Genomic DNA, 24,016 nt, shown 5'->3' with positions numbered 1-24,016 from the left:
TCTGAAGAAAATAGACTGTTGTTGCCTTGTCGTCCTGCTGTTTTCCAGTGGACTTGATTGCAGATGAGACGTATCCAGAGCATTAAAATTGTAGATCGATTTATAGAGTAATGTCAGTCTACAGGGCAGCCCTACGATGTTCAAGTGGTTTCCACTCAAGGCGTTCAAGCATGTCAGTGACACTGGAGGTTCTTTGGTGGATGTTGAGGACAAATCTGGCAGATCGTCGTTGAATGGCTTCCAGTTGAGTTATATATTCTTTCTGGTATGGGTCCCAAACTGATGCGCAGTACTCTAGTCTGGGTCGTACGAGGGTTTTGTAGGCGATGGATTTGACTTTTGACAAGCAACTGAAGAGATTTCTTCGCAGGAGGCCAAGGATTTGGTTTCCTTTTGAAGATACACCTCGAATGTGATTTGCCCAGTTCAATTTATTGTTTAATTGGATCCCTAAGTAAGTGTGATCTGTAACAGCCTCCAAGATGGTTTCTCCAATATAATAAGTTGCCTTAATTAGGTTCTTTTTATGTGAAATGTGCATAACGAAGCATTTTGTTTTGTTGAATCTCATCTGCCATCTCATTTCGCATGGAGAAAGAAGGCACAAGAGCGATTCTAGTATTTGATGTAAACATAATTTTCATGACATGTTTAAGAGTTGACCCGGCTGCAATGTTAACACTAATAGAGTACCAGGCTATTTGAATTTTTCAAGTTGGTATACAGGTTGTCAGTAAATATAGAGATGTATTATTAGTCTTCCGCATCTACAATTTGTAACAATAAAGTTTACGAGGATGTCTGAATGAATGCAATTATTCTCAGAATAATATGAAGAGTTTGTTCGCAAAAACCGATAAGTCCATATTTGCCAAATGGAGATATTTGCGATTAAAGGTCAGGAAAAATAAAGAGAATACTAAGAAAATTTTTGCTTCTTTTGACCATAACTTCAAAAATGCCCTTTTATATGTAGTGACCGATATCTCATTTAAAAGGTGTTATTTTGTACTTTATGACAGAGACCGTACTTGAAAATCTTCAAAAATGGACTTATCGGTTTTTGCGAACAGACTCTTCATATGTTTACCATAGTACAGTGCATGTCTGTAGTTTCTCTCTGCTTGAATTGGGGTTTACTCCAACATAATGTTTTCGGACATGTTATTGTGAATAATGGTTTATAATATCATCTATGATTAATTTTCTCTATTTGTGTCACATTGTATATGTAGGTATCCCCAGTACCTGACATCACACCGATGGAACATGCATATTTAAGGTGATTCTCTTCTCTGTGGCCTCCAGGAAAATCTGCATGACATAAACGAGAAGATCTACACTGTCAGTTCTATAGTGTATTTTGTTTTCTTGGATGCACACGTACCATTCAATCTCTGACAGATTTTTATCAAGGAGAGCACTGCTGTTTTGCAAGCGCTGAGTGACTTCCTCACAAGAATAGAAACAACTGATTAGTACACCTGTCAACTTTTTCATTTCATTGAAAAACCTAGAGCAGTATGTGATCATGATAACCTACCTCAGAAAGGTGCTAAATATGTGATATGATACAATAGGAAGAATGAAGTTGATATACAATTGTAACATATTACAGTATGTTACTGTATATCAACTTCATTCATCTTTACGGTAACATTTTTAGTAAAGAGGATGTACATGTATATTCTTTGAAAAGCACGGTTGTTGTAGTAAATGTGAAGTTCGACCATTACAGATACATCAATGTGTGGAACTATGCAAGATAGTATATGTTAAATTATGTGCATTTAAATTACTTTGGAGTTTGTACAGATGGCAGAATTATGAGCCCTGATTAAACTAAATATTATCCTTCATGATATTCTTGATAAATGTTATGGAAGCAAGTACATTGTACAGTATGAAGTAGTATCTGGACGTACATCCATTACTCGACAGGGGCATGTCTTGTTGCTGAAGGTATGAATTTAATTTGTACATCATCACTGAAGCACTATAAGAGGTTTAGTTAGTACATGTATGCATGTTTTATTGCTAATATTTTGGTTGTGACCCATTTCAGAAGAGGTTTCAAAGATGTAAGAATTCTGTTCGATCAGGAAGATACACAAGGTATGTCACCAAAAGGAATTGAACGGTCAAGAAGGGATAAGGAAGATGAAGATTTTGACACAACAGTTAGATAGATGATACATTACATTAGTACTTCCCCCAAATCAACCAAAATTTTGAACATGTTCGCATTGAACGGGCATGCTCTTATTAGATACCTATAAAGAAAAATTGTGGACCTTGTGAAAGGTAAGATGAGCAGATTTTTATAACACCTGGGGGGTTTCATGTTGGCTTGTAGTCTACCCCAGGGTTGTCGAGTGTTGTTACTGGTAAGGGGTTCGAATACACATTTGTATCATTCACTCAGTCATAACCATTTTAAATGTGTATGATACTGCTTGTGTACATGTACTGATACTCAGTTGACAGAGATGTTGGGATGATTAGTTTGCCTTTTGACATTTCAGATAAGATTATATACAGTCAATGCTAAAGTTGGGAATGAAAGATTTCTTCACATAGATGTTTTGCAAGATGCTATAAGGCCAAATCTAATCTGTCTGCTTCGATTTCCAGTAATATTGATGTTTTAAAGTTACTTTAAATTTTTTATCTGTTTAGTTTCCAGTAAGTGTAGTTCATACATTGGCGGATCCAGTTAGGACCGCAACTGGTGCACGCCCCCCTTTATTTTTTGTTTAAACAAAAGAAATTAAAAGAAAAAAATGGGGGGAGGGGTGCATGCGCCCCCCTTTAATTTTGTAAATGCGTCCCCTCTTTACGGAATTCCTGGATCCGCCCCTGCTTCATATGTAGTATGTACACTTCTGAATTGTTGATGCAGCTGCCAGTTCATGTGTTTGAAACATTGGCAGTGTGACCAATAGATACATTGTACTTGCCTTCAAAGTATTTAAGGGCATATGTACACCTTCAAAACATTCTCTGCTGTTTGGACTGTCGATGAAGTTTATATATTTTGTACATGTTTCATTTTGTTTCCAGTAAGTACACTTCATATGTATACATGTACACCTTCAAATTGCTCTTGCAGCTGCCAGTTTACTGTCACCCTCTATTCATGTGTGTGAAACCTTGGTGATGTGAATACTATAGTAGATACACGTATGTGTACCTGCCTTCAGGGTACTCAAGGGCATTTGTACACCCTCAAGCATTCATGCAGTTTGAACTATTAATGAAGTTACCTCTGTACATGTATCATTTGAGTGAAACCTTGCCAAAAGTGTAGATGGCATGTAATTTACAGAGTATTGCCTCAAAACATTTGTGGTATTCTTGCTTGATTTTATTCACTTACATAACATTCAGGCCATATTCACAACTGTTTCATGTTTGTGCAACATCGGTATCAGTATAGTTTGTTTATTGCCAGTGTCAAAATTTGCCGGCATTTTATTTGTACAGATCTGCTCAATACAATGTAGCTCTGCAGTTGTTCAAACTACTTGGTACTTTCATTTGCTCTTGTCTTATTACTGAGCTTCACCAGAAGATTTTTTTTTTTTAATGTTCACTGTACATCACTGTTGTAGTCAAGACAGACTGATCCTACTCGCGTTCCTACATGTACTCACAAGACCGCTGACAGTTGTACCTTTCGCAGGTCTCTTACATGCCACTTGGCTGGAGACTGAGTCCAATACCACCACCAAAAAATAAATTAAAAATAATTAATAAATGGATGAATAAATAAATGAGAGTTATAAATAAAAAAAAAATAAAATGATCTAAAACTGCATTTGACTATACTGCTAAAAAGTAGATAAAACTGTAGACTGCTTATGCAGCTCTTACTTTAGGTATTATTTTTTTTTTGTTATGTGTGTGATACATTGTCATGAAGATTGGTGGATACCTTGAAACTTAACTGCAATGTAGTTCTTTCAACACTTACATGTAATAAATAAATAAATATATATATATATATATATATGGAGATGTATATACATTTATAAAGAAAAAAACTTGTGGATTGTGCTCCTTTCTCTGTTGTTATTAATGAAAAAAAAGATATTTTATTAAATGATGAGAATGGCACGTGCAATAATGTATGTAAATTTCTCTGCCTAGTTAGGTAGGCCTATAGTAATAGAGTGAAGTAATGTAGTGAAGTCCTTGGGATCAACAGCTTTCTTTTGTTATATCAAAATGTTATAACCAAGCATGTAAAAAAAAAAAGTGGATAATGTAAGCGGAATTTCGATATAATGTAACTGTGTTCACTTTAGCGGAGTGAACGGTATAAGTAGTGGTTATACAGTAATGTATTTGAGTGGATGCTTAGGATGCTTTGAATTGAGAGAGAGTGATGTGAATGATTGATGGCAGAATGAAACTGAGAATCAGACACTTCCTGTTGACGAAATCAGAAGGGTGGACAAAAGCAAACAAAACAAACATATATTGTATTATGAATAACAAGAACAAGACATATAATCAAAAACAGAGAGGGAGAGAGAGAGAGAGAGAGGGAGGCCCAGCAAGAGGCTGTAGGCTATTAGTACGTAATGTCTAATGACAGACACAAGTACAGTGTATCACAGCTAGACGCTCGAAACTGACCACGTGTATTTACGCTGGGGTCGCTCATACAGTAACACACACGTACAAAGGCATCGAGGACACACGTCAATTTTTATATGTGGGACAGTACAGTACTTCGCGATTTCGTGCCGAGAAAAAAGGAATGACATCCCTATGATATCAGCTGGCTGCTGACCCATCTACAAATCATCACATTACACTTTTAGGTATCATCTTAAAGCTGAATAAATTTCCTTTTACATGATATAACTTTTGTTGGTGCCCACGATGAAAAAGAAGACTTTTAGGAGAATTTTAGAAGAATATTTGTATCCATTATTTCCGGAACATCTGCAATTAGTTAGCCACGAAGTTGATAATCTTTCATGTCGTTCTTGGAAAATCAACAAGATAGCATCCAAGTTTTAACCTTTACCTATCAAATAAAAGAAAAATCATGTGAAAACGTAATTCAGTGACCAAGATATGAGCATTTCAAAACGATTCTCCAATCGCGCTCTCTATGACTTGCGGGGTCAACTCGCGTGCGAGGACTTGGATATTCTAGACGGGTTTTTTCGGGCTTGCCCCCCGACGACAGTTTGCCGACTGACTGGCTACTCAGTAAATCTAGGTACTGCATGCATAGCCAGCCGGCCAGCTGGCCGGCTACTCACCTCAGCTCAGTGCTAACAAAGTGCCATGGCACTGTGACTCCTCTCAGACTGGCGCCACCTTTTGGCCGGGAAAAAAGAGGAACGTATTTTTTTGTATCAGAGTGAAATGGTTTTATCAGAGTGAAATGGTTTTATCAGAGTGAAATGGTTTTAGCGCAGTGAAATGGTTTCGTCTGAGTGATATGGTACGCCAAAGTGAAATGTATTTTTGTGAAGAGTGAAATGAATTTGTATCTAAAAGTGAAATTTATTTTTATGAAAAGTGAAATGAATCTTTATGTAAAAGTGAAATGTATTTTTGTGAAAAGTGAAATGAATTTTAATTGAAAAGTGAAATGTATTTTTGTGAAAAGTGAGATGAAGTTTAATGCAAAAGTGAAATGTATTTTTGTGAAAAGTGAAATGAATTTTAATTTAAAAGTGAAATGTATTATTGTGAAAAGTGAAATGTATTTTTATAAAAAGTAAAATCAATGTTTGTGAGTGAAATGTATTTGTTAAAAGTGAAATGAATATTGGCTGGAGTGAAATGAATTTTGTATTGTTTCCTTAATGGCGTTCCATAGGGCAGCATCACTGCAATCTATTGGCATCGAAAGTGCAGATATTTCACGTAATCATGTACAGGAAGGGACAGAAATAATGGAATGCGGATGTGCTGCAAAGAGGTTGCATCTCCCATCTTTGAGGGACATTTTTTAAAGTGGTTGTTCTTTGTAAGGATACGTTGGTTGTCAAGTTCCCGATAATATTATTGATGGAATTTGATAAAAGGGCTAGCAGTCTGGCCAAAACGGCTACCATGACATTGTCCACGCATACACCACATCTATATTAGAGTAGCGTTTTTTTCCATATCAGTCAATCTTGTTTTTAATATTGGTAATGTAATGTTGTGCATAGGCGCCTTCATGAATGCATATTCGTGTATTTTTTTTTTTGTCTAGTGTCAACCGTTTGTGAAATTAGAAATGGAATAACATACTTTTTAAGTTTTTTCAGTTTCATGCTTGGCAATGAATTGTTTTGTTAATGTTCTCACTTCTACAATGTATCTGTTGATTTGAGCACGCTTATACAGGATATCAATTTCGGGAGTCAATTAAGGACATCTTATTTTTCAGCAAATTCAGTTCTCCGAAATCTTCTTGCAACGTACAATAATATTAATAATAATTATAATTATAATAATGATGACTATGATAATAATAACGATAATGATAATAATGAGAAGAAGAATAAGAATAAGAATAATGCCATATTTACCCAGGGTAGCCTCTTCAGTGTTGACACTGCTCTACCAGAGAGCCATGCCATTATTTACCTATAGCGTTGCCAGGTACCCATTTATACACCTGGGTCGAGAGGGACATAGTGGGTAAAATCATCTTGTCCAAGGACGTAGCACTGAGCGGGAATCGAACTCGGGTCCTCCAAATGGGAGTCGGGAATCTTATCCCCTATGCCACAGCTACCCAGCATTGAATGTGTCTATAATGAAAGAACTACGAGACACAACTTAATGAATATACTGTTAGTTTTGTTTTCCAGGTAACCAGTAATTTTGTATTCCAAAACCACGATGCAATGAGATACTCAGTACCGAGTGCGCATACAACGATACCACAGTATGTCCTCTGGCATCGGTGAGAATTGGATGCGTGAGTTTAACCTTAGAACTGTTTAAACCCATCCACGAGCTGTTTCCAAAGAGAGCGCATCCAATTCTCACTGATCCACGAGATATGAATGTACAATGTACATCATTCATTTAATAAAATGGGCTCGTAAATTCATGAAATTCAACCCTTTCCCCATCATGTGTCCGATACACCTACAACACAAGGCTTGAGCTATTCGTTTGGATTTCACCGGATGCATGGCTCAGTGTGGATCAGTAAAAATCAATGCATGGTAAAATTGACCAATCAGACTGCATAGATTCTAAAGCCCATTTTATGATATACATTGTATCATTGAGCATACATTTTCAGTGACAGTCTGTGGATACGATCCGCGGTGCATGAGACAAGTTAGAATGCATTAGAACGACACTGTTTACATTGTACCTGTATTATTAAGCGTGTTATTCATTATAGGGTTCTGCAGTCTTGATCTTCCATGATCCCTTCATATCGTGTCATGTAGATTCGTTTGATGACATGACTGTATCCATAAGTTCTTCTAAACGCACCATTTTTGGCTCTACTAAAATGGCCATGAATCTATAGGACATTACTAAACATATTGACCTTTATCATTCAAAACATCGTTTATAAACATTGCCCAACATTTTGGGTCCAATCCCCTTCGCCTTACAAACAACGTTGCCTTGAACAGCTTTGGTCGAATTGTTACAAAATCAAATCATCCATTTCTTCCTGTTGAACTATCGGGATGACCATGACATAGGCTCAACGAACCCCCCCCCCCCCAAGTCTTATCGCCCCCCCCCCCCCCCATACTCTTCAGCCTATATCCTGCGATAATCACCCCCACTTGAACTGCATCGGGAGAACGATTAACGGTAATAGGTGAGTAATTCAGCTTCATTTGCCGTGGTATAAGTAGCGCAAGGGTGAGGCAGCTATAGGACACTCCAGTATCTAACAGAGAGCGATGTACAGTTATTATGGTAATGTTTCAGACGGCATGTTGTCTGCATGCAAGATGATCTGTATTTAACAAGATGTGGTTCAATATACGCAACGGACATTGACGTATACTATCTTAACTGCTCTGCGACATCCATGCACTCCCCATACGACCAATGAGATGTATGGAATTGTCCCTCTTTTTTTGCTTGCGAGGTCGTTTATTGCATAATAGTGCTCTTTTGGGATGTTTCCCAGACGCCAGAGCAACGAACACGAAAAGAATCCTTTTTACTCTCGCCAGGAATATTAAAGGTAATATCTTCTGTTTGTTTGTTTCTTTGTTTCTTTCTGTCTTTATTCATTTTTGTTGTTTTTTCTGAGGTTTGATTGCGTTTGTTTGTTTGTTTGTTTGTTAAGATTGGGTTTTTCTTCTTGAAAAGTTATGACTTGATTTTCATGAAATTCTCAAAAGAGGTCCATTGCGATAAAACACACACACACACACACACACACACACACACACACACACTGCAAAACGCCCTGTACAACCACTACGTATGTCTATGACTATTACACGAAAAAGAATTGAACTATTTCACTCTATATTACCAGGGAGGTGAGACCTCTCATCTCCCTGATATTACTGTAAGTCAAACGACAAAACTGTCATTATACCTCGACTTCTATACCGCTATACCTCTCCAATTTACCATTTCTGTTACAGAGGATTCCCGTTATAACAAAGTGCTCGGGACCGGCAGTTTTCTTTCGTTAATATAACCGAACAAGTAAACTATAAAGAACGTAGATCTGGCAATGTTGGAATCTAAATATATTTACTTCGTTGTATCCGGAATTTCTTTATAACCGTGTTCGTTATAACGGGAGTGCACTGTATACACCCCGCGCGTTTATTGTTGCTGATATACGGAATGACTTGAATTATATCTGCTCCGTAAACCATGCTCCAAAAACAAAAACAAAACAAAAAAGAGATAGAAAAAATTAAAGTCCTTGCAAATTTGTCTCTGCCTGTCGCTATGTCGGATCCTACATCGACGTCTTCCTGCATAGAAAGCCCGAAATAAATCCACCCTACAGCTGCCATAATTACTGCACATCTTAAACGGATTAAGTCATTAACTCTCGAGCAAGGAAACTCCACGAGAGTATATCAATATGGAGCGGCAATGATAACGCGATGATTTGATAATCAGATGTCTGCTCACTTTGACTATTCTACGCCGACAGGGCCAACACCATGGACAGATAGATAGATAGATAGATAGATAGATAGATAGAGTGAGTGAGAGCTCAGTGGAGGGAGAGGAAGAGGGAGAGCAGAGAGTTTTTTTTCTTTTTCATTAGGAACTTGAACATTATCTGTTCTATTACCTTTGCCTTAATAATATGGTACACAGTTCCTTTCATGTTTGCGTTTAATGGCAATATTAATTGTCATAAAATCAATTAAACTTTAAGTGTATAACAATAATAAAACATTTTTATACTTCGCAATGTGCGAGAGAGAGCTGGGCGCCTTTGAATGTTTCTACTGATAAATAACGCTCTATACGTAAACGTTATTATTTTCATCTTCATAATCATCATTACATTGGTATAATTTTCGTAATCTTGCATGCATTCCTATAATAATGTAAGCCTTTACCTGTTATCTTTATAATTTTGTGATACTGATAAGTAATCGGACATAAATCATGCAATTTCATCTTGGCTTACACACGTATAGTCCTAAACTGATCATTATAATTTTAGTTTCCATATAGTATCAACATATGTCTCATTGTATCTATGCTTGTATTGCATTGCGTCTGTTGAATGGTATTGTATTTGTTAACATGCCCATGAATATTCGTTTAGACATATTATGAAAATGAAATGAATCAGTTTCCATATGTACACCACGCCCTTGAGCAGAACAATTAAAAGGTTGTGCTTATTAGAGAGGAAGCACGAGTATAGTCTCTCAAAAATCTTAGACCTTGATACCACTTATAGACCTACATCTTGGTTTATTCAAAAAATCAGTCAGGTATAGGAAAGGAAAATCATTATCATACATTAAGATATGAAAATTCTTATATCCCTATTATAGGAGACCACAGCTTTGAAGAGTTGACACATCAGCTTTTTGAAAACAGCGTACTCATGTCCAGTGTTAGAAGCAACGGTTTTTACTATATCAGTGTATTATGTCTGCATCTGAAATAAACAAGCGTGTTTATTCGGCGGCTATTGTGATTTATTTCGGATCCAAAGTCTGTCAGTCGTATAGTCGTGAGTCGTATAGCGTGCGACGGGCTTATATTAAGAAAGAAGTTAAATGTTAATGTGAAAGCTACCACGTGACCGATGGCCTCTGATCGCCTTCGGAGGACTGGGCAATGAAGGTAAAATGCAAATTACAAGTCACCTTGACTTTCATAAGGGCAAAACGCTGTTTTGCGCTCAAAAGAGCATTCATTAAAAGCCCAGTAAACGAAAAGGAAGGGGGCAAGGATTGCCCATATTGTATTTGCACATACACACACACACACACACACACACACACACACTTTTTTTGTTTGCAATGATCTTTTTATTAATTCCATTTCCTTTGAAAATATAACAATTCCAAAAAATAAAATACACGCACACGCGCGCGCGCGCGCACACACACGCACACGCACACACGCACACACACACACACATACACACGCAAACACTCACACGGGTGACATTTTCATTACTATTCTAATATACACTGTATACACAATTTTTTTGTCATTGAAAATAACTCTGATGATGATGGCGCCATCTGATATTTTCAAAACTAAGCTCTGAAAGCGAAAGGATGACGGCATAACACGCACATTGGTGAAGTGTAAGGAAAGTAAAGCCTCAATCTCAACTTATTAACAAGTGGAGGACCAGTGATTTAGTGGTGACATTAATTTGCCGCCAACATGATAATTTCGTTACATTGAAATGAAACACCGAAAAGAGATGATAATATTCATAATTGATAATGATTGATAATAATAGATAGTAAATGGTATTGATTATCATCATCATCATTGTAACCAAAATCACCATAATAATTATGGTAACAATACATAGATTGTAAATTAGTGCCTACGGGACGATTTAGTTTGAATATTTTGAGGGTTTTTTTTTTCTTTCTTTCTTCGAAGGGTCACTTGATTAATATTTCCCCTTATCTAAATCATACAAGTTTCAAAGTCAACGACAGAGCGTGGATCAGCACTTGTCGCCTTCCTCATTATGTCAATGGGGTGTTAAGAGAGGGGCATGCGAAGGGGAGCTGGGAGTCCAAGGTTTTTATCGGGTACGACTCGAACTCGAAGGTGCTTGCTGTCAGTGGTCGTGACACTTTGTATGCATTATTCAGAGGGGCAGGACCAGTGATACGCGACGATAACACCCACGGAGACATCGGGCCGCAGAACGTGTGAAGATCGGAGAGAAGGTGGCATCAAAGTCAAGAATTTACAGCAGGTATCAGAATATTTAAGCCACTGTTCGGGGTTCCACTTTGCGCATGAGCATCAAGAGGTCATTAAGTATCAACAGGGCATGTTGGTTTTTAAATGAAGCATCTGTAATGTAATGATTATTCAAGCGATCTAATGGTGCTTTCCAGCACATCCACCTGACAGCAAAAGTGGTATTTGGCAATGCAATATCAATAGACAAAGATTGTTAATGAATTCAATTTAAAATGATGAAATTGATGCTTTCCCAAGTGACATCTTAATTTATTGATCATTCTAGTCACCTGGTCTACGCAAGTTCATCCTTTGTTTGACCATGACTGATGACTTCTAAAAATTATTACGTCCGGTAAGCTTATGCATTTTGTCGCTTTGAAAACGAGCGAAGTGCATAACTAACCGAGAAAAAAAGGAAAGGTCATTGCACTCATGTGCGGTTCCATGACATTTGCTCCTGCGACAATTGCTCCCATGAAATATCTTCACGCTGAACCAAACATAAATTCTACCCGCAAACATAACCTAATCCTGATCCTGATCCTCACATCGAACTAAACGTAAAACCCTATCACAACTCCTTAAGTCCTTGGAGAAGGAGCAATTGTCGTGTCGTCCCATGTGCACATGCGCCAATTTCGAACTGACTTATTTTTCTTTTAGCTGTGCATATACCAGTAAACCTCATCAAATGCTAAATGATAACGAGGATGCTATCAAAATTCACGAACTTCCTTCCTGTAAAGTTTTCCTAGCAATGACAGATAATATACCCAAACAAAAGCAAAACAGACACCAGACCTAAACAAACACACACACACACACACGACACACACACACACACACAAACCCCATTACGGAGTTGATTACATATCCTGATATTCTTGCACGCACATTACGCACGACAATGTCAGGGTCATGTTCTACATAATTTCAAAGTCATCATTTGGTGTACAGTTGCTGTACCCACAGCTGTTTGTGGTTGTTGTTTTGATTAAAAAAAATGCTAGACGGAAGGGTTTACATTCCGATTCATTCAAGATAATTTCCAGGAAAGTCTTTTATCTCTGACGTGTCTATTGTCAACATTGGTACTATTTTGAAATCCATTACACAGGATCTACAAGATGGTTAGAACGTGAATACAACAATGCTGATAACATCAATACGTGATCATCAACACGACCAGAACATTTCTTCCCTTTAATTGACATTATCGATATTTTCTATATTGCCGTCCACATTTTCACTGGTTCCTGTTTGCAATCAAAACCATTCCTATATCATAGCAATTTATCACAACAGTTTACTGATAACAAAGAAATCGAAAACAAACGAAAACAGAGGAGATTTTCACCAAACACAAAGCAACCACACTGTGATAGACATAATACCCACGAAGTTTTGAGGCTCTGGTCTGGAAAAGATTCTTATATAAGCGTTAACTTGACCCTTAAAGGGATAGTATAGTTTTTGGTTGAGATGGGGATTCAGATCTTAATTTTTTTGTGAGATAATTAGAAACCACTTATATAAAATATGAAAGAGCATACAGTTATTCTAAGCGGAATTCAGAGTTTATTTGATGACTATCGGTTTTGAAATGACTGAGATAGAAAAAACCCAAAGTAAAACAAGTGGTCCTAATAAAAGATGGGTCCCACTTTTTATTAGGATCTTTTTTGTCTTTGGATATCTCAGGCATTTCAAAATCAATTTTCATCAGATAAACTTGAATCCCCCAGAGAATTGTATGCTCTTTCATATCTCATAAGAGATTTTTCATTATATCATCTCACAAAATAGGTGGAAACTGAAGCCCCATCTCAACCAAAACTATAATACATCATCCCTTTAATCTTCATAATTGAAGTTCTGTTCTGAGAAACAAACAAAAATCAGCAGGCAACACATCTAAATTATCAAAACATGCCCGCTCAAAGAAAGGAGAGACAAATAAAAGAAGATATATAAATAGATGTCAGATAGATAGAGAAGGAAGCCTAACTGATTGCCTAACTGATTGCTCTGATGAAGTGTCAAATTTACACAAAATTCCTCACCATTTAAAAGGGATAGGAAAGTTTTTGTTGAGATAGTGCTTCAGGATTGCAACTTTTTTTTGAGAAAAATGAGAAACCACTTATGAAATATGAAATAGCATACAATTTTAAGAAGAATTCAAAGTTTATTTTCATGAAAAATTGTCTTTGAAATGGCTGAGATATCCACAAAACAAAGAGGTCCTAACAACAGGTGCGGGACCCACCTTTCATTGGGACCACTTTGTTTTGGGATATCTTAGTCACTTAAAAAACTAATTTTCATCAAATAAACTTTGAATAAATTTATTCCTCCTAGAATCTAAATTGCATTACATGCTCTTTCGTATTTCTAGTGGCTTCTAATTATCTCGCAAAAAGTTAAAATTAGAATTCCCCATCTCAACCAAAACTACCATCCCCTTGGGATGACTTTGAAAAAAAAGGTAAAATCTAACAAAAAAAAAATGACAGAAGTTTCATCAAAATCGGGCACAAGAAAAGAAAGTAATTGAAGTATAGCATATCAGAATGTTTTCATGAAACAGATAGTCGTAAAAATATTATCACTTCACTGATATCTCATTGTTTAAAGAGTTTTGTTTACCACAGGGAGTAGTGATTTTAAACTGCTCAAGTAATCACATTTTGATGTGTATGTAGGTCAACAGTTGTATAACAAAATATCCTACCATATACAAAAAATTTTGCGATCAATCCCAAAATATAAGGAGATATCAATATTTTTTCTCAATAAACCATAACTGTCGACGGTTTATTCTATAAACAATTTTATATAACTATAGTTCACATTTTGTCTATTTGATAATACTTAACATTGATAATACTGATTAACATTTTTACATTGATTGTTTCTGTTCCTAACTCACATTTTAGCACTAAAGCTTAAATCATACTTAACTTAAAAAAAAATGAAAATCATGTTTTGGTCGATTATTTAGCAACTACAATTATCATCTTCAACAGGCATTATTGGCAGACTAGATTATTACATGCTAAAGATATCTATTTTTCTGTGTTTCTTCATTTTAGGGAAGATCTTGTTTTCAGTTTAATGAGAGACATCTTTCAGCTAATTTGCATTTGTGATTCCAACATATGATATCAAATGCATCGTTTAATGTAGACATGTCTGCTTTGGTTTAAAAAAAAAAAACTCTAACCACGATGTTTGCTTGATCTTACAATATGTGTTGAGGCCAACTTGAACATGAAAGGTAATTTCACTTCTAGGCATTTCATAAAGAAAATATACTGTCAGGTAAAAGCAAGAATACAATATTGTGGAAGTCTTGGGATTCTGGAATAGTATAGCTATGATATATGGTTCAAAAACAAAAATACAAATTGACGCACGATGACATTTCGATGAAATTTAGATCATGCAAGACTTCGTAACCACGATTCAGCTGTCCTATGATGCAAAGGTCAAATGTCAATCATGCTTGTAATTTTCTTCTCCGCTTCCATGCTCTTCTCGTCCATGTCTTCCGACGATACATCACGGATGTAAATAATGTATATATTACCCTAGTTTGCTTAACATCACAGATAATTTTGGCATTTTCTTTTCCATCTTGCTTCATAATGACCTTTTATTTTGCGAAGCTCCCGTTTCTCCATATATGTTATCAGTTTAGAAACTTTGAAAAGGCAGAGCCTTTTTGTATGATGTGTATAATATGAATAGGCCAACTGTCATTGAGGATTGGGAGAATATTTTATGTAAAAATCATCTAACACCACTAGAATAATGAAAAGAATTAACAACACACACCAAGAGTGACGTGAAGACTTCTCGTCACTTCTAAGAATACACAAATTCAAATAATGCTTGTTTGTTTGTTGCTGTTTTTGGTCTTGTTTTTTGCGATTTGATCTGAAATATTACCTTGCCTCCAACTTATCATATGCAAATGAATTATGTGAAATTAGGGACTTTCACGCATATGAGGTGATTACGTGTGAGAAATAAAGACGCAAATTACTATTTGTGAATCCTCTCATCCGTGTCTTATGGTTATTGGTATACATGTACCTCCGGGTGGTATCTGATTGATAATTTATGTTCGTGCTTAATATCAACAGTTAAAGTTGATAATTGTGGTTAAGAGTTTATTTTGGGAGATAGTTTGCTTCCTGCAATAACAAAAATCATCTCAAGGCAATTCCCCCAAATATCAAAACATTTCATTCGTGTTCATCTAACTTCAATCTATTAGAGTGATATCATAAAATGTTATTAGTAGGTACAATGTGGAGCTACTTAACAAACTGTGACGCTATTGATTACGATGTTTAGCTTTGATTAAAGGGATGGTATAGTATTGGTTGAGACGGAAAGTGGGCTTTAAACTGTGAGACACTAAGAAACCACTTATGAAATAGTACAGAGCATATAGTAATTTAAGAGGAATTCAAAGTTTATTTGAAAAAAAAAAAGATGGTTTTGGAATGGCTGAAGCATTTAAAAAAAGAGTAAAACAAAGCGATGGATATCTCATCCATTACAAAACCAATTTTCTTGAAATAAAAGTTGAATTCCTTGTGAAATTACATGCTCTTTCATATTTCATATGAGGTTTCTCTCTATTTCAGCAAAAAAAGTTAGGTCTCAACCAAAACTATACGATCCCTTTAAAGACAGATAATCTCACATCAAGTCAATTTAAAAGAGTACCTTTAACATGTTTGTGGAACGTTTAATCATGTTTGAATGACGTTGTACATGATACCACATGGATGAACGGAGAACTCATTAACTTCGTCTGCGCGTTTCTGTGACGTGTGCGGCGCTCACCCACGATTCGACGCATAATACAACGACGCATTCGTCTATGACGGGCCGAACGCTCATCCGAGTCGTCGCCGTGGCGCTTTACGTAACACCTGTGAATCATGCGCAGCTGAAGTTGAGATGTCGACTCCACCTCTGTCAAGAAGGTGTCGTGGGAGATAACCTAAATACACGTCTGCTGCTCGTCTAAATGCATTTATTTCAGATGACCCTACAATTTCTCTTTCCCCGTGACCTCCCCTACGTCTCCCCCTACTCTTTCTCGTTCTCTCTTCTTCTTCCTTCGTGACGAAGAGGATACAAACAAAATCGGGAGGGAGGTTGGGATCTTTTGCATTTATTTTTATCGTCAAAAAGTCGCATTTATTTTACTTCATTTCATTGTATCTTCCCGCATTTCAATGTTGTGTTGATTATGTGCAATCATGCATATCAAATGTCCTATATACTGTAATTGTACTTTTGTTGGTTGGAAATGAAATAAATGGGATAAAAGGAAAACAAAATTAAATGAAGAGTGCTACATGAATCTAATGGTATACCGGTAAGTAGAATTATGAGTAGAATGAGTAGAATTAATCATCATCTACACGGTGTCACATACACGTATATCTTGGAAAAGAAATATACAATGCACTTTTGATACAATACTCATACCAGATCTCCATCCACAACAGATTGATATTTCAAGGACATGGAGATCATGTTGTCGGCTTGTTTGCAGTGTAGTGAACAGGAACACTTTCCCAGCGTTTTCCGTTACTGCTTCCCTATCCCTTGAGAAGGACACTGCACTATTATTTACTTTAGCAGTTTAGCTGACGATGGTGGTTGATGAATTACATCGGAATATATCGTCTGGACTCGTGACATTGCATTACATTAATTCTGGTTATTGTGCATACATTAATTAGCGCTGGCTAATCTTTACACGTAATCGTGTAAAAACATGGCAACATGCTGTGTGTCACATTAAATATGCATGTGATGTAGTGGCGCGGTATTTAGCCTGTTTGTGTTTCGAACGATATTTTCATTGTGTCAAAACCGGATCATGACATAATTATACGAATGACTGGATTATGAATACAAACCACAAGAAATGAGCGGATATGATTACTTTACGTATTTTTGTGCAGTCACAGCTGAAATATCAAATTGGTCACTTCACCAACGCTGTCACGTTTCCCCTGTTGATAGTCTAAGTTACTATTCTTGTTTGGCAGTCTACCCGAACTATTCATTTGTCCAATAGCAAAAATGATCCATTATTGAATAACGTTTCATTTTTTTAATTGTAGTGTTTTATTTTTCTCACGTGAATGGTAGATATGCAATGATTGCGAGCACAATTTACGGGATAGGAATACAGTTGTATGGATATAGCGTTTAACATTACATAAGTCGTCGTAATGATAACTATTATCACAATAGTTATCATTACTGTCAATATCAGTGTTATCATTGTTATGACCAGTAGGCCCTACAATGTTTTGTTATCACTGTCATCATTTATACATAATCATTGTTACCATCATTATCATCATCAACATCATCATCATCGTCTTTATCTTTACATTTCTACCACAATGCGCCGAACCGTTAAAATAAGCTCATTTAGAATGATACCTTCCCATGTTAGTGTTCGATGAATGAAGGATGACACCATTATGGCATAAGAATTGTCTATTTTTAAGCCCGCAATTTCCAGGGCGAGCCAGAAAAAAAAAAGTAGTGACAGTTATGAAAGTCGCCAGGTGCATGGTAAAGCCACGTGACTCAATTACCCACGTGCTTCGCGCCTAGTCACGAAACTGAGCCTTGTTGTTCTATGTTTGTAAGATCGTGCAGATCTGTAAAGTCAACGACCACCTTATCGTGAATATCGATCGTTGCCATCGACGAAAGGAAGTTATCAAGCTACGAATAGACCAGGACCTTGTAAAATTAGCAGGGTTTTTCTTTCTATAAAAACACACCTCTCAAACCTTTTTTTTTATGTACAATGTATTTTAAAAAGGGATACTGCTGCAAGTAAGGCTGCTCAAGCTGATCAAGCCTAAATTCAATCATGTTGACGCATGTCATGAAATGTTCATGATCAGTTAAGATGACCGCTTACTTTGTTTTATTCTAATTTTGCATCATTTTCTCCTTTTTTTTTAATTATCAATGGCTATACACGTGTTGCGTAACGGGTATGATCATTAAAATTTTTAGAATAATATACTTGAATGTTTTTATCCAGGGTCTTCAGCCTATTCAGTGTTGCCATTTCTCTACCAGAAGGCCCTGCAATTATTATCATCCCTGCAGCGTTGTTAGGTACCCATTTGTACACCTGGGTCGAGAGGGACATGGTGGGTAAAAGCAGGGAGGTGGGAAGAGACCCACCTCCCTGGTAAAACATCTTGCCCAAGGACCGTAAGCACTGGGCGGGAATCGAACTCGGGACCTACGATTGAAAGTCATGAGTCTCATCCACAATGCCATGATCTCTTCCCTGATGTAATCGTCAAAAATAAGTCGTCATAAATAGAATTTTATAAGGTTCGTAAGGGATAATGTAGTCTGGAATTAACGTCCTCTTGAGTAACCGAGTTACAGCAAAACGCAGCCAGATGCAATTGTAAACTGGAATGGGGGAAATATCATGCGACATACAGTCACGTTCCCGCCGTCGTATAATAAATTTCACGTTTGGACGTCTGTGTGTTATATTGTATGTTCAATACTATAATCCTTTTCTCTCTTCCCTTTTGTCCTACAATGATGGTGCACTTTGGCGCTCAGAAAAGAAAAATAAAAGAGAGTAGGGAATGAGAGGGCTACAAGGAGTTAAAGATCAGTTTCTGGCTCTATTCTTTCTTTTGGTCAACCACAAGTGAATTCAAGCAGTGAGCTATACCGAAGCGAAACAGGAAATTCTATCTTCCCTTGACGGCAAAAACAACAAAACTGTAATCAGGGAAATGGAATATGGCTAAGTGGTGGCATAATGTTACTGTGATAGAAGATTTGGTATGACTGCTATAATTCGTTCGATATCTTTTACGCGGTTTAGATGCCAATGATTGATGATAACATGGAGATTTAGCAATGATAGTTTCAGTAGGTGCTGGGTGCCAATGACATGATTAGCATTGGCATAGACTTTCTCGTGGAGTGCTAAACAGGATCTTATCTTATCTATATCATTAGGATGTTCTGACAGAAAAAAATCACTGCGAGGTGTTAATCAATATCCATACAGTTACTATCACATACATAGATTGCATCATCTGTAGAATTTAGCACGGATATCTCATTAAATTCCCTGCGCCTTATTAAATAGGTTTTTCCCCTTCAGGAGTATATGGGATGAAATAATGATGAACGCGTGTGATATTTACAAGGTGAGTTATGTAAGCATGCGAATATCGGAATATGATTATCATTACGTATTGGCGTTTACGATGACATTTATTCCACTGTTCATTGGGAAAGCATGATATCATGTATAGGAAACGATATTGTAATAATTGCATGCAAGGTAGACCTATAAAATGAACTTAACTCATGCATAATAATAAATCAATGAATAACAATTTTTCACGTACGGACATTTACTTTGAATCATCTGTCTGTCATATTTTGTGAGAATTTTAAAGACGCCTTGAAAATCAATATTTTCCGTCCGCATGACAGGCCTATGCTATATGATTTGACTGTTGTCTATCTCGTAAATGCAACATCGTAAAGCGAGGCAGAGAGGTGAAGATATGTAATATAACGTGACATATCATTGAATCATGTTTAATGACTTATGTCAGTCCCGTCTCTCCCTCATAATCGCAACAAGATTTACGACGAATCGTACGTATGGGACTGTAAATGTCACGTACGATTAAATGATCCCTATACCAGCCAGAGCCACTCATAAATATTTGACGTGCATTCGTAACATTGTTATGCTACTGTCGAGTGTCGAACCGAACCGCTACAACGTGTTGTGTATAGTTCATGTAGAACCCTGCAGTCCCTATAGCTAGTAATTTCATATAGAAAACAAACGAAATAGCTGTTACATCGGAGACTTCGAGCGATGTTGCTATTGAAATAATTCAGACAATAATTGGATTACTTACCTGCTTTGCTTTTCCGGTGCTTGGAGCTGAAGAGTGGTGTACTACTGGGGAACATGCTGAAGTAATTTCGATATGTTGCTAGAGTGGATTTGAACCCGCCAAATGCCGTACATGGAATATGAGATGTGGCGTCGCCGATCATCGTGACAGCAACCCTACAAGACGCGGTCCGATCCCCAGCCCGGGACCGCAAGAAGGCTGGGTAGAGAATTGTTATCCGCGAACAAGCTACCGCTCTCTACAGACTTTTCCCGCGTTAGTCACACAATGTCAACCTGAGAAGAATCTCCACAACACATCACGCAGAATGGTCGGTGATGGCATAAATCCGTTTATTCCGACTAGGAAACGAATGATGACTAATATCTCGGGTTGCCGCACAAACTCATGTCGTTATCATTCCAGGATTCCCGTTATGAATGTTAAGAACACGTACATAAGGCAGCAGCTCTCTGAACTCGAGCGTAAGGTATCCTGAAGATGTCGTCTGCTACCATAAATTTCGTTCTACGATTCTATCCTCGAAACGCTCGAAACGATTACCGCGTTCCTACGCAGACGACGACTTCTGGGACCTTGCGTTGACCTAACACGTGCGGCGCGTGCGTTTACCTCGCGGCACGTGCTGCAAGCTTTCTCGCCAGCTCGAACAGTCTAATACAGGGCGGATAGAAGGAATAAGGGTTACTACTGGATAACGACCGATTATGATTCGGATGGACAGACTTAAACGTTTTAATACCCCGAGATATGCTTCGCCTGACCGCAGATACAAGTTAGATTATTCTGATTCGGTTCGCAAGCGACACACCTACACTCCCTCTCGCGGATTTCACTAATTAAATTCAGACCTGAGGTACTAAAGTGATTATTTGATAGGCTGCTGGCACGGACACGTAATGGTCTGTACTGACGCATTTACAAACGTACCCAACTTATGAAAGTTTCCCCAATATTCTGTGAGCAATTCGTGACTGCGCTGAGTAGAACCATCGCGTTTATTATCAGCATCACTCTGCAGAGCTACGGCGAAATCAGGGTGACTCCATCCACGTCCACGTGAGCGTTCAATTAAAGGGAAGCTACTGTGTCAGCTGCTGTTACGATATTATTTTAGCACATCTCTTTAGAAACCTGTCCGTTCCCAATAAAACTGCGAACAGGTGTTAATCATGACCGGAGACAGAGCAAAAAGTGCAGTTAGAAGACATAAAACGTAATGCACTGTAGCTAAAAATGCTAGACGCAGATAAATCAGGGAGGTGCATGGAATCTTCTACCTCCCTGGATTTATCCCGTGGAAATGAGCAACGCAAGGTGGTGGATTTCCGTCAGTGATTGATTATCTTTAGAGTCAGCAGCTAATAAGAGAAATCATTCTGAGCGTATAATATACAGAGACCCAAAGTCTTTGTTTGTCCCCGCTGTAAGTGTTTGAGTCGCTCGATTTGAATTCGGTAGATGTTGAACTGCTGTCAATGACCTACATCGCAAACGAACAACTTGGCATACTGCCGTACTCCCTGTCTTATACCCAAACCTGAGTAAAAACTCGTCCAGAAAATGGGCGCTGCTGTCAGGGTCTCCATTCACTGCAACCAAGTGCTTCCCATCAGGAAACCACTCGAGAGCAATGTCATCAACGCTCCGTGGGCCCAGTGGCCCTGGCGGCCTGCTTGTTGAACTAGCCAGGCAGTTCCGAGGTTATTAACCTACATAAGCCCGATGTTTGGTGTTGAGTTGACCTGTCAACGAGAATGGGGCAGAAGGTGTTTGAAGACATCAAGATTCTTTTACACACAATTTTTTTTTTTTTAACACAGAGAAACGAAAGCTACTGGAATGCGTTTTAAGCAAATTCATATACGGTGTAAATGAATTGTTATCCGTTTATTGAAATTGACAAAATGAGCATGACGCTTGTAAATCTCTCATTGTGACACAGTCAATGACGAGCGGGTATACAAATATCTCACTAAAAATTCGTTGAATTTGAGATTTCCAGACAAGAAGGATACAGCTGACCCCCCCCCCCCCCCAAGAAAAAAAAAGAAAAAAGAAGAAAGAAAAACAAAATAAGAAAATGAGACCGAGATAGACAGATAGACAAACAAACAGACAGACAGGGAGAGAGAAAGGATTCACTGAGGTGGGCTCGTTCATTATAGATTCAAATTCAGATCAAATTTTATTGCCAATATATATATATTTTTTAAATCCGAAACAGTTACAAAAAAAAGGAATACAAAAATATATCAGCATATATAGTATGACACCAATTAGTTTGTTTACAATCACGGTATTATTGGTAAAGTAAAGCCCACGTTAAAGGCAAACTTGTAGAGATGTGGGCCACTCAATTAATGGAACTTACAATAGAAAAAAAAAAGAGAGTAAAGTAATGGAAACACACAGAAGAACACGCGCACACGTGATAACAGTTGTTTGGGGACACAAAGACAGGACAAACAATAAAAAAACAATGGGAAGGGGCAAAGAGAGAGAGAGGGAGAGAGAGAGAGAGAGAGAGAGAGAGAGAGAAGGAATGAATAAAAGAAGGAGGGAAGAAAGGAATGATCGGTTGAGTTAATCATGTATAGACGTGCACATTTTACATCAACAAAATCTAGAATTTTGTTGCGCGCGTCGTGTTTTTCCATCGTCCATATCAGGTGTAAGACATTGTTTTCTTTTCTGCATACACACACACACACACACACACACCCCCCCCCCCCACACACACACACACACGCACACACACACACACACACACACACACACACACACACACACACACACACACACACACACACACAACATCGTTTATGCCATGATCTTAGAAAAAAAACAATGATGCCATATACACAATAAACAGGCCATAATTATGTCCGTGCTCCATTTTTATCAGGCTATTGATGAGTCACGAGTGCCGTTATTGTTTCATTATGCAGTAAAATAATAATACATGTAAGAAAAAAGATTGGCAACGTTCGCTCAGCACAACGCCAAACTGACTCTGCAACTGTTGGCACAGCCAATAATGTTATTCATAATAAAAAGGCGCATGAGACTTATTTTCAGATGACTGCAGATATTTCTGGTCTGCTGCCGCAGTTCTATTTTTTAAATGCTTTATTAATGAAAAGACAAAAATCACAAAAGTAAACATGAACAATAAGAGTGCATGAACATGGATGACCAATAGTTTGTCGAGACAAACTTGCTCTTCAATCATATTTCTTCAGCATTTCTTCTTGGATTCCAACTTTCTATTCTTTTATGCTTCCTAGCTGGATATCATATATTATTTCTTTTGTTATATCTGATGTATTTTTTTTTCACCGAGAAATAAGAAATTCAATTGAAACTGAAAAAAAAAATGAAATTGAAAATGAAAAAAATTATACCCTATGCACATCTACTACTACTACTACTACTAATAATAATAATAATATTAATGATAATAATTATTATTATTATCATGTTAATGATAAGTGATGATTGTTTAAAAAAAGAAAATAAAGAATAGCTTTACTTGTGTTACAGCAACAAGCAGAACTTCGGTTCCACGTGTTCAGTACAGTGGCTCTTTGTATAGGCAAGAGTATAGCGGCATGTATTATGATATATTTCACGTC

At 37.3% G+C, this 24,016-nt stretch overlaps 1 protein-coding gene across 1 annotated transcript in view; it reads right to left on the bottom strand.

The window, feature by feature from the left end:
- The window catches only part of LOC139708040 (serine/threonine-protein phosphatase 2A 55 kDa regulatory subunit B delta isoform-like), a 64,885-nt gene extending 44,209 nt beyond the window's left edge, over window positions 1-20,676 (bottom strand). The window contains exon 1 of the mRNA XM_071620025.1: window positions 20,379-20,676. Within this exon, the coding sequence (XP_071476126.1) occupies window positions 20,379-20,520 (142 nt within the window). The 5' untranslated portion in view covers window positions 20,521-20,676. The remainder of the gene's footprint in view (window positions 1-20,378) is intronic.
- Between the last annotated feature and the right edge of the window lie 3,340 nt (window positions 20,677-24,016).

The sequence above is a fragment of the Diadema antillarum genome, unplaced genomic scaffold (genome assembly GCF_040938485.1).
Source record: "Diadema antillarum isolate AM-2024a unplaced genomic scaffold, OU_Dant_1.0 seq00001295_RagTag, whole genome shotgun sequence".
In the NCBI taxonomy this organism is placed as follows: domain Eukaryota; kingdom Metazoa; phylum Echinodermata; class Echinoidea; order Diadematoida; family Diadematidae; genus Diadema; species Diadema antillarum.
Note: the sequence above shows the minus strand (reverse complement) of the source record. Positions and strands in the feature narration are given on the sequence as shown.